The 13,580-nt window shown below is 33.4% G+C and overlaps 1 protein-coding gene across 1 annotated transcript; it reads right to left on the bottom strand.

Annotated features, from left to right (window-relative positions):
• Positions 1-5,927: 5,927 nt before the first annotated feature.
• Positions 5,928-9,557, bottom strand: LOC109002391 (trans-cinnamate 4-monooxygenase). Its single transcript, XM_035690444.1, has 3 exons — positions 8,617-9,557; positions 7,777-7,910; positions 5,928-6,730 (listed from the first exon to the last, which is right to left on the bottom strand). The coding sequence occupies exons 1-3, from the start codon at positions 9,399-9,401 to the stop codon at positions 6,132-6,134; spliced, it is 1,518 nt and encodes a 505-aa protein (XP_035546337.1). The 5' UTR covers positions 9,402-9,557; the 3' UTR covers positions 5,928-6,131.
• Positions 9,558-13,580: the final 4,023 nt, after the last annotated feature.

The raw sequence follows: 13,580 nt of genomic DNA, 5'->3' as shown, positions 1-13,580 counted from the left end.
CTGATATATCCTTCGCTGTAAACAAGGTCTGCCAGTTCATGCACTGTCCTAGGATACCTCATTGGCAGGCTGTAAAAAGGATTCTTCGATACCTTCGTCAAACACCTCATCTTAGCTTGCGTTTCTCTTCCTCCTCATCCTTTAAAATTTCAGCTTTCTCTGATGCTGACTGGGTAGGATGCCCTGATGATCGCAAGTCTACTGGGGGTTTCTGTATTTATTTTGGTAGTCATCTTGTCTCTTGGGGGTCAAAAAAACAAGCTACTATTGCTCGGTCTTCCACTGAAGCCGAGTACAAATCAGTAGCAAACACAGCTTGTGAAATACTGTGGTTACAAAACCTGATAAAAGAACTTGGTCTTTTTCTGATTCACTCTCCTACACTGTGGTGTGATAACCTAGGAGCAACCTATTTGTCTGTAAATCCTGTTCTTCACTCTCGAACCAAACATGTGGAACTTGATTTTCACTTTGTTCGGGAAAGGGTTGCAGCAAAAACACTCCAGGTATCCTTCATTTCCAGTAGAGATCAAATAGCAGACATCATGACTAAGCCCCTGTCATCAGCACGTTTTCAACTGTTACGATCAAGTCTCACTTTGACCTCAGTGCCACTTGACTCGCGGGAGGGTATTAAGACATTTCAGCTCACTACACCAGCCACGCAGCAGCCCGTTGCAGATACCCAGCTCACGCAGCTGTGCACCAGCAGAGTACCACTACATGCTCTGCACAACAGAAAGCACTATCGCCGTCCTGCACATATAGCCAATGATTCTTCACAGCCACCTGTCAATATTTGAGTGGTATACATTGTAAAGGTTGTTACAGAATAGACACTATAAATAGATACTCTGTATACAGAAACAGTGTAAGAGAGAAACGTAAATGAGATATTTTTCCTATGCATTGACTATCAATAATGTGTATGGACTTTTATCAAACAACTCTCATGCTTTCCTTTATCTTAGTTTAAACAAGCCTCCATCTGAGGCTGAAGATACTCTAGATACTTTAACACTAGTTTGATATCGTTGCCCGAAGGTGTGCGTCTATTGAAGTGTTCGCAGATGCTGTAAATTAGAGAGCTCTGTCTCATCTTACTGCCAAGATGCAAGAGAGGGACGGGTGGGGATTTGTCCAAGATTGCTCATGGATGGATTTATGTCATCCCGAGTATTTTACTCCCCGCTTTTTCTCAATGCTTCATGGTATCCATCTTCTTCACCTTCACCTTCTTTTTTTCTCTTTTTGCTCAGTATTTATTTGTTGTTAAATTTTGATTGCAGAATTTGGCTCGAAGTACATTAGAAAGCTAAAATCAATGGTGTGGAAATTTTTGCAAAAAATCAAGAACTTAGTGGTGATTATATCTTTTCTTGTCTTATTCTTCCCTATTCAAAGAAGTTTCATCTCTTACACTATTCTTCACATATTAGGAGAAGTAGTAAAAAGGGGGAAGAAGAAAAAGAGAAAATGTAGGAGGAGAGGGAGGAATGCACTTCGGTGGCAGAGGCCACATGGTTTTGGGATCTGACGACAATGAGGACCTTGTGTAAGGCTCCAGTTGGCGTAGGAGGTGCAAAGGGGAACATAAATTGAGGAAGGGAAAAGGTGAATACTCGTTTCTGAGGAGTGAGAACACAAATGTGTGGTCACTGAGGTTGAGGAGTAGAAGGAGAAGGTTAAATAAAGGCATCGTTGATGAGAAAGGACATCGAGAATGATTTCCACAAGATGCTGGGACAGAGGGGGCCCATTTGTCCAAAAGGCAGTCCACCACTGTTTGAAGATAATTGGATGTTAGTACAGGGATGCCATAGTAAGTTTTTCTTTTGACTTTTTTTTTTTATGAAATTGCATTGTTGCATTTGCATTGGAAGATCATTTGGTGTTTTGATGTTTGATTTCTACACAGTTTCTATTACGAGGATTGTCGTTGTCAAAGCTTACACTTGACTGCTAGGTTCCTGAATCCACTGAGAATGGGAAGGTAATTGCTCTATTCTTTATCAATTTTGGCCTTGTTTGGTTGCTAATAGCATGTGATACATTTCATTTTGTCACCTGTTCTCATTTCTTTCCTGAGCGACAACTTGGGTGGAAAGGTGTAGGGCTTCTGTTGGCTCACTCCTGGTAACTTGTGACCTTGATTAGTGGTATAAACACAACATGTTTCTGAGTCGAGAAATTGATTAAAAAAATGTTCTTCCAGTAAGTTGTGGTACATGTTCAGTTTTTTTTAAAATTGATTTTTGCCAGTCATTCCCATTCTATTTATAGAATCTGAGATTTGCAGTTTGTGCTTCTCCCATTAGCATTTACTTCTTGGTATAATATTGCATTTTCCCTTTTCATCTTTCACCCCTTCCAAAGTAATGTGGAAGTTGTTTCCATGGTTTGGTTTAGCTGAAGAGATAGGCATGTAACATCTTAGCTAGCACTGTTTGGAGACAGATTTGGTATTTTTTTTTTTAATATAAAAAAGATCGAAGGAAAACAAAATGTTTTCTCATATAGTAGTCCTCCGCTACAAATGAGAGCTATATCAAGAAAATGATCGGGTTGTGACCTCTTCCTAAAAAAGGGGTATGACTCAATATTTGGATAAAAACCCATAGTTTTGAAAATTTTTACTGCTACTGAAGCATAGGTTCATGTCGAAATATTGCAAATCTAATTAATTCTCGCACATGGGAGAGAACTATGTTAGTTAGAAGGACTTGATTTCATGGATTAAGAATGTGAGTGGTATGCAACTTATACTGTCAACTTATGGTTCATTCCAGATTACTGCTTCTATAAAAATGCAACTTCTCTTAATACTACCTCGTATGCCCAAACTTGCAGGAAAGATTTAGTCATTTAGAACACACGGTGGAGCATATACGAAGTTGATATCTACCAACATGAGATTCATTTGCCACCAATGATCTTGCAGTAGGTTGTTGTACAGAAAATGAAGTTTTTCAACTAGGAAGCTGTCAGGAAAGCTTGTTTGGTTTACTTCAAAGATTTTTCGTCAAAAAAGAAGTGATTGAGATACAAAACGTTTTATAGTGCTTATTCTCTTCTCTTCTAATGGGAGTAACAACTATTGCTTACCCAAATTTAGTGTCTTAGATGAATAATGATTCTTTACTTTCTGCTCAAATTTAGTGTCTAGGATAATAGAACGAGATACACAAATGCCGCAAGGGTATGTAATCCTGAAATGTTGGACCTGAATTCAAGTGGATTCTGTCATTAATGTTGTTTTATTGGTTCTTAAATTAAAGGAGGTTATACTATTTGGAGAGTTGACATAATAACTAAACTCAATCTAGGATTCTGCAGAATTTAATTTTCTTTGAAGAGTTGTTCCATTTACTTCTTGCAGTTCATAGTATTATTGAAACTTAAGATCCACTTTTATATCATACAGCTAGAAAAGAATGGCATCAGGATTCTACTCGATATTGAGGTAGACAGACTGCCCTTCTAGGGGCCACTTGTCAAATGGCATTTTACTCGTGAGACATGATACCCCGAAACCCCTAGAGTAGTAGCTGCATTATTTCCTGAGAAAGAAGTTGTCTTGGTACTGGATCCAACCTTATAGAAGTAGAAACCCATGCATTTACAGACTTCCCTTCCCTTCCCTTCCCTTCCCTTCAAGCAATCTTGGTCGCAAGTCAACAGAGGGCGCCTCCCACAGTCTCACGCTCCCATAGACAAATTGTCCAATGCATTTTTAACTTCTAAGAGTATTTTCTTCTAAACATTAATTTGTTTCAAAGGGTTGGTAGAATTTGGCTTAATTTCTTCAATTTTCTACCATTATTCTATATTGATGACATGGTGCCATTTAAGAATTAATGAATTTTTTTTTTTTTAAATGATTGATCTAAGAGTTATTAAACATTGTCGCTTGGACGGAACAGAATAATGGTAGGGTAGTGATGTAATTTCTAGCAGTTTTTTTAGCGATCCAAATTATACAGGTAACATAAACGCTGACACCAAAATTTGGAAGAAATTAAATTATTTGCTTTATAATTTTGCAAGGATTTTTATACATCTATTACAATGGTTAATTTTTATAAAGAAAATTTTTTATAATTCAAATAAATGATATTTACAGTTTTATGTGTGCAAGATACATGCACTTCTTTTAAAAAAAGTAGTTAAATAAGAAACTCATATAAAAAAAAAAATTAATAATAGATTCCTTACTTTTTAAATGGAGTGTGTAAGACTTACACACTCTAAGACTATATCTAATATTACATCATAATTCATCACTTTGTCTAAAGAAATTAATATATACGAGTCGTGATTCATAATTTTTTTTTTAAGTCGAGCTGTAACAATATGAGTGGTTGAGGTGGTGATGCACACGTACGTATATCACTAAACAAATATTCTTTTTTGAAAATCAATACATTTGCACCGACAGAAATGTCATATTTTCTGGAATATAAGTACCCAAATTTTAATCACCGAGACTTTACACTTATTATGAATTAATTTTAGTGACGAGAATTGTATTGCCAGTTGATGGGTGACAGGTACACTATTTTCAAAGTAATTTTTATCTTAAAAGAAGTATTTTCTTTTAGAAAAATATTATTCTTACAGTTAATTTCTATCGTTAGTTTTTATCACTGTGAGTTTTTTATTTTTTTATTATTTTTTTTACTTAATAATTAAGTAAATATTTTTTAATAATATTATAAATTTTTTAATTTTTAATTTATATTTAAATGTGTTAAAAAATACATTAAAAAAAAAAAAACTACTCATCCCAAAATCACTAGCGGGAGCTTGAATAAAACTCTTTCTTTTATTTTATTTTGATTGCTTCAAAATCAAATTAGAAAGCTAGCTTTTTGTTCTCAAAGCAGCTTACCAACTACTCTTATGTGATGTAATTAAATGGTGTTTGACAGATATCATAAACTCATCTTTTAGTCCTTTTTTTCTGTCTTTTGGGTGGGTTGATGGAAATTATTGGCCAAAAAAATCAGTTGGCAATTCCAGCAAGTTGCCAAGTTGGGAGTTATGACCTCAAAGTTGCTTGGATGAGGCACTTAATGAAGGATAAAACTGGTCCACTTCCTCATACCTATAAAGTAAAAGCAACATCGATGGTTGCCCTCAATACAATACCAGCAACTGGATGGTGCAGAGTCCAGACAGGATATGAGTCATATGACCGATCGACTTGAGATCGTCCGCAACTGACATTTGTAAGGTTATGTATGGATGTTGAGTTGAGTTGAATTTAATTAAATTATTTATGAATAATAATGAATTAAAAAGGTAGAATGAGTTATGTGGGACTCACTTAAGATGAATTTAGATATATTTTAGATGGTAAGATGAGTTTAAATGTATTTATGAAAAGTTAAAAAATATTATGGATTTTACGTGTAAAGAGGTGTTATGTTAAAAAAAATTGTAGATCTCACGTGTAAAAAAATTTTAAATTGAGATGAATTTAATAATTTAAGAGTTTAATATTTAGATATTTAAAAATATCTAAATCTAAATCGAACTCAACTGAGTTAGGTGCAGTCAAGAAACCAAACGAGTCTTAAAACATCCACCACAGACAAGCATTAATAAGAGCCTTTGCATCTATAAATAGGGTCATCAAAACAGGAGATTGTATTCGAGGATACAAAAAATTTTATAAAAGTAAATTTAGAAACCGATAATTTTTTGTAACTCTACTATCTCTCTTTAATATTATATCAAAAGTTTAGTTTGTAAGTTATAATTCTTGCATAAGAAATTTATGATTTAATGATAAATAAATTGGTGGAAAATGTGATTCATTTCTAGATTCTAACAAATTAGAGCTCTCTTTATGTCACCCTAGATAAAATTTCCATGCCCATCCTCTTTTGGGAATGTAAGTTTTTGTTAAGGACGAATTTCAGTTATCTGACAATACCAACTTATTTTGCAGATATATGCTTAAAAACAACTTCAAAAGTTCACAAATTTACACATTTCCATGCCCACCACACAGCGTATTCAGACATTTTTCAGTTCAATCCGACATTCAGAACCTTGGCCATCTTTAACAATCTGATCACATTGAAAATTAAACCAAGAAAGAAAACACAAGGAGAGGCCTAGAGTTAAGATGATCTTGGCTTAGCAACGATGGTGGAGTGTTTCAAAATGTGCAAACTGAATTGCCCACCCTTCTCTGTGGTATCAAGCTTGGACTGTCCTGGAGGAGGTAAGAGCTCAAAATTCTGTACCATACGCCCCAAAGTGATTCCAAGAATTGGCAATGCAAGAATAATTCCTGGGCAACTCCTCCTTCCAACACCAAAGGGAAGGAACCGGAAGTCATTTCCATTGGCCTCAACCTGGGACTCCTCTTCCAAGAACCTCTCTGGGCGAAACTCTTCTGGTTTTTTCCAGTGGGCTGGGTTGTTGGCGAGCCACCATGCATTCACCAAGATTTTGCTTTCTGCAGGGATATCATAACCACCGAGTTTTGCCTCATTGAGGTTCATGTGTGGTACAAGAAGAGGGATTGCCATCCTGAGCCTGAGAACCTCTTTGACCACAGCCTGAAGGTAAGGGAGATTCTGGATGTCAGGCTCCGTGACTTGCACACCAGGTCCAAGCACCTTATCAAGCTCTTGCTGGAGCTTCTTTTGGACTCTAGGATGGTTCACAAGTTCTGCAAGCCCCCACTCAATAGACCATAGTGTTGTTTCAATAGCTGTTCCACAACAATAAAGAATTTTTCATTGTTAATAAAATTGTGTATCTGGTACAAGTAATCCATGCAAAATGAAAATCTGAAGAAATGAAATATTTAAAGGAAAAATCTTCAAGATAAACTACGTCAATCAATAGAAGTCTTATAACATACACTCTCATTTGATCAATATATAATTTATCATTTTTACTCGTCTATCTTAATGCTTAAATATTCTCGAGCTTCCTCTAGAATAACTTTTTTCTCAAAATTAGGGTGTGAAATTCATGATCAAGGATTCAAGCTCAAGATTTGTTCACCCAAATCACCTAACCTCCATGGTAAGGTGTCATGAGGTGCCACCAACCTCAAGCTGGTGAGTGATGATTGGTGGGGTTCAACCAATTACTTGGGTGTCTCAATCCATACCTACTCCCAAGACTACTAAAGTACCTAATTCACTTTAGCCCACAGATTGAGGACCTAATCCTCTATACATAATGTATTTTTGGACCTAAACTTATTTTATAATGGAAGAGTTAAGAGAAAGGTGGCAGCCTGGCAGGCGTATTTGGTGGGCTGAGGTGTCCATAAAGTCGGCCAGAACTTTGACATAGGATATTTTTTTTTTATCATAGGATATATTTTAAAGTATTTAATTATCTAAAAAGTAAAAAATCTATAGATTCAAGGGAAAACGACAATTCAATTAATTCAGCCCTCGTCATGTTCAGTTTGGAAAAGATCGTACAGAATAGATAATTATGTAAGTATCGCGTATTTTAAAAAAAAAAAAAAGTGAGAATTTATCATTAAAAAAATATTTTTTTTTTATCTATATCTCAAATTGAACTACTTTTTAAAATAAAATATGCTAAAGTAGGAGCTCATACTTTCTTGAATCCAAATCATAGACTTTTAAGTTAATTTATTTTTCCAGCTGGATTCAGCATTAATAGCATGAGACTTGCGAGAACATGCAATTATATAGAGAAAGAGATGGTAAATTGGTAAATTAGGCATTCTAATATGGGTTAAAAATGGACAGATAAAAGAACAGAACTTACCAGCAACGTTAATGTTCTCAACAATGTAAAGCACGTTGTCTTCATTAATTTCCCCTTTCTTCTCAGCATCCAGAATATGGTCCATAGCACATTTCAATCCTTCGTTGTCCGTTGCCTTTGTGCTCGACAGTTTCCTGCCACACAGTTCAATTACCATATTAATTTCTTTATATTAATCCTTCTATTTTAAAAATATCTATTTACAAATCCACTTGCTACATCAAAACATCAACGTATCCTGCCGTAGATTTAATAATTTTTTATCTACGGCTAGTCGTAATGAGAATAACTCTTAAAAATCTTATTAAACTAGCCAAATAAATATCTTGACTACAGGTTGACGTATTTTTTATTTTATTGATCACTTAACATATATATATATATATATAGATAGTATCGACATAGGCACGAATGAGAACATCATATGTGGTATAGATATTGACTTCGATGATTACAAAGAATCCAGGTCACCTGATAATACGACAAGTATATATAACTGATGATTAATGGTAATTATAAGTTTTAAATACACAAGTTCTATCTTTTAACGTGGAGCCCACTCTATTTTAGCTTCCATAAATCATGAACAAAGCTTGTTTATTTACTCATGATAAATACGATCGAACTAAACTTCGTTGATACAAGAGCTATGTTAATAGACAAGTAATCGTTAACTCATTAGTTTATTAAAAAGCTTCGAAATTTATGCAAATTAATCGATTTTTTTTTTTTTTTTTGAAATCCATATATTTTCCTGGAAAAAATAAGACTAACGAGACGTAAAAGATAAAAAAAAATGAAAAGAAAAGGAATATTAGAGTAATTAATGAGTGAACTTACTTCCTCTCGTCGATGAAATAATCCTTGAAAAGCTGCAACCTCCTCTCCTTGACTTCCTTGCAGATCTTGAGGTAGCCTCTCAAGAAAGGTCTCAAAATGGGAATGAAGTCGCCATAGTTGTATTCAAAGCTCTGGGCCAATCTACTCCTCTCTCCGTTCAAAGCCCTGAGTTTCACGAACAAAGGGTCGTCCACGCTCTCGAACCGTCTGTGGAACATGATCCTGTACATGTTGTTGTACATCATCAGCTGCAACCGCCTCCTTATGACGATCCCAGTCGTCGAAGCTTCTGGAGTCTTCTTCAACTCCTCCACCACGCCCGCCGCCTCGTCTTCCCACCCGAACCTGTGCTGCTGGACCACCTTGTTGGTGAAGAAAGGGACGGTCATGATCCTCCGCATCTTCCTCCAATGCTCGCCGTAAACCGTGAACACCATGTCCTGGCCCTTCCCGGTGAATATGTCGAACACCACGTTCCGGGTCCTGGACCCGAACTCCACCCCCTGTGTGTGCAGGACCTCTTTGGCCAGGTCCGGTGACGACACCACCACTAGGTTACGCTGGCCCATCCGGAGCAAGAATATGTCCCCGAATTTCTTGGCCATGTCGGTGAGGTTCCTATGGTTCAAGTCATCGCCGACTTGGAGCCAGTTTCCGAAAACCGGCACCGGTATGGGACCCGGAGGCAGCTTAAAACGCTTCCCACGGAGTTTAGAAATGGTTATAGCCACAACCGCGGCTACAAACAGGGCTAACAGGGTCTTCTCCAAGAGGAGGATATCCATTTTCGTGATGAAGAAAGAAGAGAAGGTAGAGGGCAGATAGCAGGAGTGTTGGGGTGGAGATGGTGCTGAGGCTGAGGTGTAGGTGGTTGAAGGGTGTGATTTATAAGAACGCGAGGCTAGCAGCTCTTCTATGGAACAGATTTTAAATTTCTGGTGAGCATGTGCGAGAAGGGGAGTGGACAAGGGATTATTGGAGTTAACGGCGTGAGTCAGATGTAACGTCGGCTCGAAACTGGTATAACTACAAACGCAGAAGGCACTTTGCGTAGTAGGTGAGTGTAGGTTGGTGAGCTGAGAAGATGTCGAATGCGACCTGGCTCTCCATACATACCATATTCAGATCAATAATTTTATTTGATTTCGTCATTCCATCACAAAAGATCTACGAGTATAATTTAAAAGGAAAATGATTAACCCATCATATTTTGTACAACATATTGTACAATAATATATTAAATGAGAAATATTTTTATAAAATTATATTATTTTTATAAGATATTTTATAAAAATACTCTTTATTTAACACATTGTTATACAATATGTTGTATAAAATATTGTGAGTATATCATTATTCATAATAGTGAGTTAATAGTAGAGAGAATTATGTGAAATCTATCTAAATGAGTTTAAAATGTGGTTAAATGTTAAGATGAGTTTAATACTTTTTATGAAAAGTTTAAAAAAATTATGGGTCCCACTTATAAAGATGTGTTAAGTTAAAAAAAAAGTTATGAGTCATACGTTTTGAGTTGAAATGAGTTTAGTAATTTGAAAGTTAGGTGTTTAGATGTTAGACTCAGCTTAAAATTAGACTGAGCTCAATTGAGTCTTGCAATCAAACACAGTTAAGTGTTTCATCTCATCTCATTTTATCATATCATTATAATATTTTCAAATTCTCATATAAAATATAATAAACAACTCAACTTTTTAAATTTTAAAATAATAATAATATTAAAAATAATATTTTATTCAACGTTTATCTTAACTCATCTCATATCAACTCATTATCTGACAAAATCCCATAAAAAATTAAAACTCAGTACGAATGAAAATGAAATTTTTTTCATATAAATTTTACTTTTAAAATGTTTTAAATGATTATCATTTAAAATGTGTGAAGTCATGAATAAATACAATTAAAACTATAAGAAGTAAATTAATTTTGGTCAGATATCATTTTTACTTCATTACTGAAAGGTAGCTAGATCGATATAGATACATCCAACTCCAAAAAAGCCGAGCCAATCGATCGTTTAATTTCAGTTCAGCTAGCCAAACCAATTCAATGCATGCAATTAAACACCCCCCCGATCATGAGGAAGAAAAGTTCAAAATCCCATTACTTTATTAATTACTGAAAATACATCCTCTTCTTTCCACGACAGTCGAACCAATCGTTAGTTGATCTGCTCAGCCAAACCAACCAAACTTCGTATGTATAGTAGCAAACTCTCGACGTCGAGAAAAATTCAGACCGATTGATGTTGACAATTCCTATAGTCGTGTCTGTACGTACTCAAACAATATTCATGATGGGTACTGATCAGTTTAGTTAATTAAACGTACAAATATATCATATGATTTGAATAAATTTAAAATAGCCAAGTTTCGTCTAAATTTTTATAAAAAAATAAATTTCACTTAAAAAAATATAAAAAAACATATTCTATTAGTGAGATTTCATCTTTTTATAAATAACTTATACGAGATTTATCTATTTAAGATTTGTATTTAATATTGAGCAATGCTACTCATCATCCCAACTTCTATCATCCTTCCATCATCTTATGATGTGTCATTAGATGATTGGAGATTATTTATTATATTTCACTTATAAACTTATCATTTAATACTACATTATGAGATGATGGGAGGATGATGAAAGTTAAGTTGATGAATAGATTTTTTCATAATATTAATAGGAAAATGATATCCCAAGTGATGAAGTTTCCATAGAGGGTGGAAAACCAGGCAAGCCCTTGCTATTTTCATCCCATCTCCTGCTAAAATAAACCCTAATTCTTCAGATTTTTGAACTTCCAAGTGATGGATCAAAGATTCTCTATCCAAGTTCTGATCGTACGTATAATATACCCAAGCTCAAATACCCACAAAGCCGTCTCTTTTGTTGTTTCTTTCTTTCTTGACGTGCAAGTTTCCTTTCCAAGATCAGTATACTAATTTCCAGTCAAACATGCTAACTTGTGGTACTGGTCAACTTGCTTGCTAGATCTACGTGCGAGCACTAGCTAGCCACTAATTAAATGCCCCTTATCGTATAGGTAACGTTCCTTGCTTAAATTTTACTTCTTTATTGGTTTTTCAGTTTGAGAAATGAAAACTACTCCTTGATAATGATAGATATATACGTAGTATCTAAATATTTTTGTTACAAAAATATTTTATAAAAATAAATTGATGTTGTTTAATATTATATGTTAGATTATAAAATTATTTTAATTATAAAATATTAAATCTAATATATTATATAAAGTTACGTCAATTTTTCAATTCTTTTTAATCAATTTTTTTTAAAGTCGTATCACTTTTGATTTTATCATTAGTTTGTATGTTATATGTAACAACGATAGAATCGTCCTTATATAATGATTGTTGCGTTTGATGCAATCTTGTTATTACTTGTCCACATATATAAAAAAGAATGATTTATACAAAACTCTAGATAGATAAAGTCTTGTACGAACTCTTGAATCCATATTTTTATAAAAGATTTACTTTAAATTTATTTATTTAAAACTTATAAATAGCATTAATCTATATATAATGACTCATTAATGTTACCTTTTTTATGCAACTTGGCCACGAGGGGCACACTGCCACCTAAGCATCCTGCAGGATTTTTATTATTATTATTTTTCCCGTCTCAAGTATTTCAAGATTTCTACTCTAATTTCTAAATTAAAGAGAGTAAGAGTAGGTTTGGAAGGTGAGATGAGAATTTTATGTTTTGTTTTAAAGTTTAAAATATTAAGTTTTAATATTATTATTATTTTGAGATTTGAAAAATGTGTATTGAGATTTGAAAAAATTGAATTGTTTATTATATTTTATATGGAGATTTGAAAAAAGTGTAATGATAAGATGAGATGAGATAAGAATTTTGTATTTTGTTTTATGCCCCAAACCTGCCCTAAGCGTTTATGATGATGAACAAAATGAAAGAATTAAAGAAAAAAGAAAATCATAGATGAAGGTACGCACTCCATTCGATCCGTACTATATATATATATATGTATGTATATATATATAAATCCTCCTAATATGACGAGCATGTGGAGGCGCAAAAGTCTTCGTCGAGATTGATAAAGATTCTTTTAAAGAGAAATAGATGTATAAAATTGTTATTTATGTAAATTTATATATATATATATATATATATATATTATAAAACTCAATTTATATATTTATCTCTCGTTGTTTAAATTCAAACAAAATTCCTTTCCACCTCTAAAGATCGAACAAATATATATTTTTTTTTTTCCTCGCAAGATCACGGCACTCCAACTAGCTAATTCATAGGATGCTTTGACTATTTTTCTTTAAGTTTTGTGTATTCTTTTTTAAAATAATAAGTATATATAAAATTTATATAAAAAAATTATTCTTTTAATAGTAAATCGTACCTTTTTTTAAAAAGAAGTGCATGAGATTTAGATTTTATTTGATTTTACAAACTATCTCATCTCAACATCCAAACGCCATTCAAATATAAATATTTTTTAATTTTAAATTCAAATTTTTTCATCTAATCATTACAACTTTTCGAAATTTCTAAACAAAAAAATAATAATTCAACTGTTTCAAATACCAAAATAAAAATAATATTAAAAATTTATATTCTAAAAATATTTTTTAATTTTATAATATATTTATTCAACTTTTTTTTTCTCATTTTCTAAAATCTCATAAAGCATCTTAAATCAAACAATTTCACTACTAGTTACAAACTATCTTACAACTATTAACATATATTTCTTATCTCATTTTTTTTTCCTATTTCTCATCTCATTTGCGTAACTAAACAAGGTCTTACATATTCTAAAATTATATCTAATTTATATAAATAATATTAAATAAATTTTTGAATAATGTTAAATGCAGTCATAGAGTATGCAAGTGTTCTACAATTTTTTTGAAAAAAAATATGATTCACTA

Source organism: Juglans regia, chromosome 5, assembly GCF_001411555.2.
Source record: "Juglans regia cultivar Chandler chromosome 5, Walnut 2.0, whole genome shotgun sequence".
NCBI lineage: Eukaryota > Viridiplantae > Streptophyta > Magnoliopsida > Fagales > Juglandaceae > Juglans > Juglans regia.
Note: the sequence above shows the minus strand (reverse complement) of the source record. Positions and strands in the feature narration are given on the sequence as shown.

Excerpts from the sequence above, each read along its gene's own strand:
- LOC109002391 (XM_035690444.1), bottom strand. The coding sequence starts at position 9,401 with ATGGATATCCTCCTCTTGGAGAAGACCCTGTTAGCCCTGTTTGTAGCC. Across the intron at positions 7,911-8,616 it reads TATTTCATCGACGAGAGGAA|GAAACTGTCGAGCACAAAGG; the intron begins GTAAGTTCACTC and ends ACTGTGTGGCAG. Across the intron at positions 6,731-7,776 it reads TGAGAACATTAACGTTGCTG|CTATTGAAACAACACTATGG; the intron begins GTAAGTTCTGTT and ends GTTGTGGAACAG.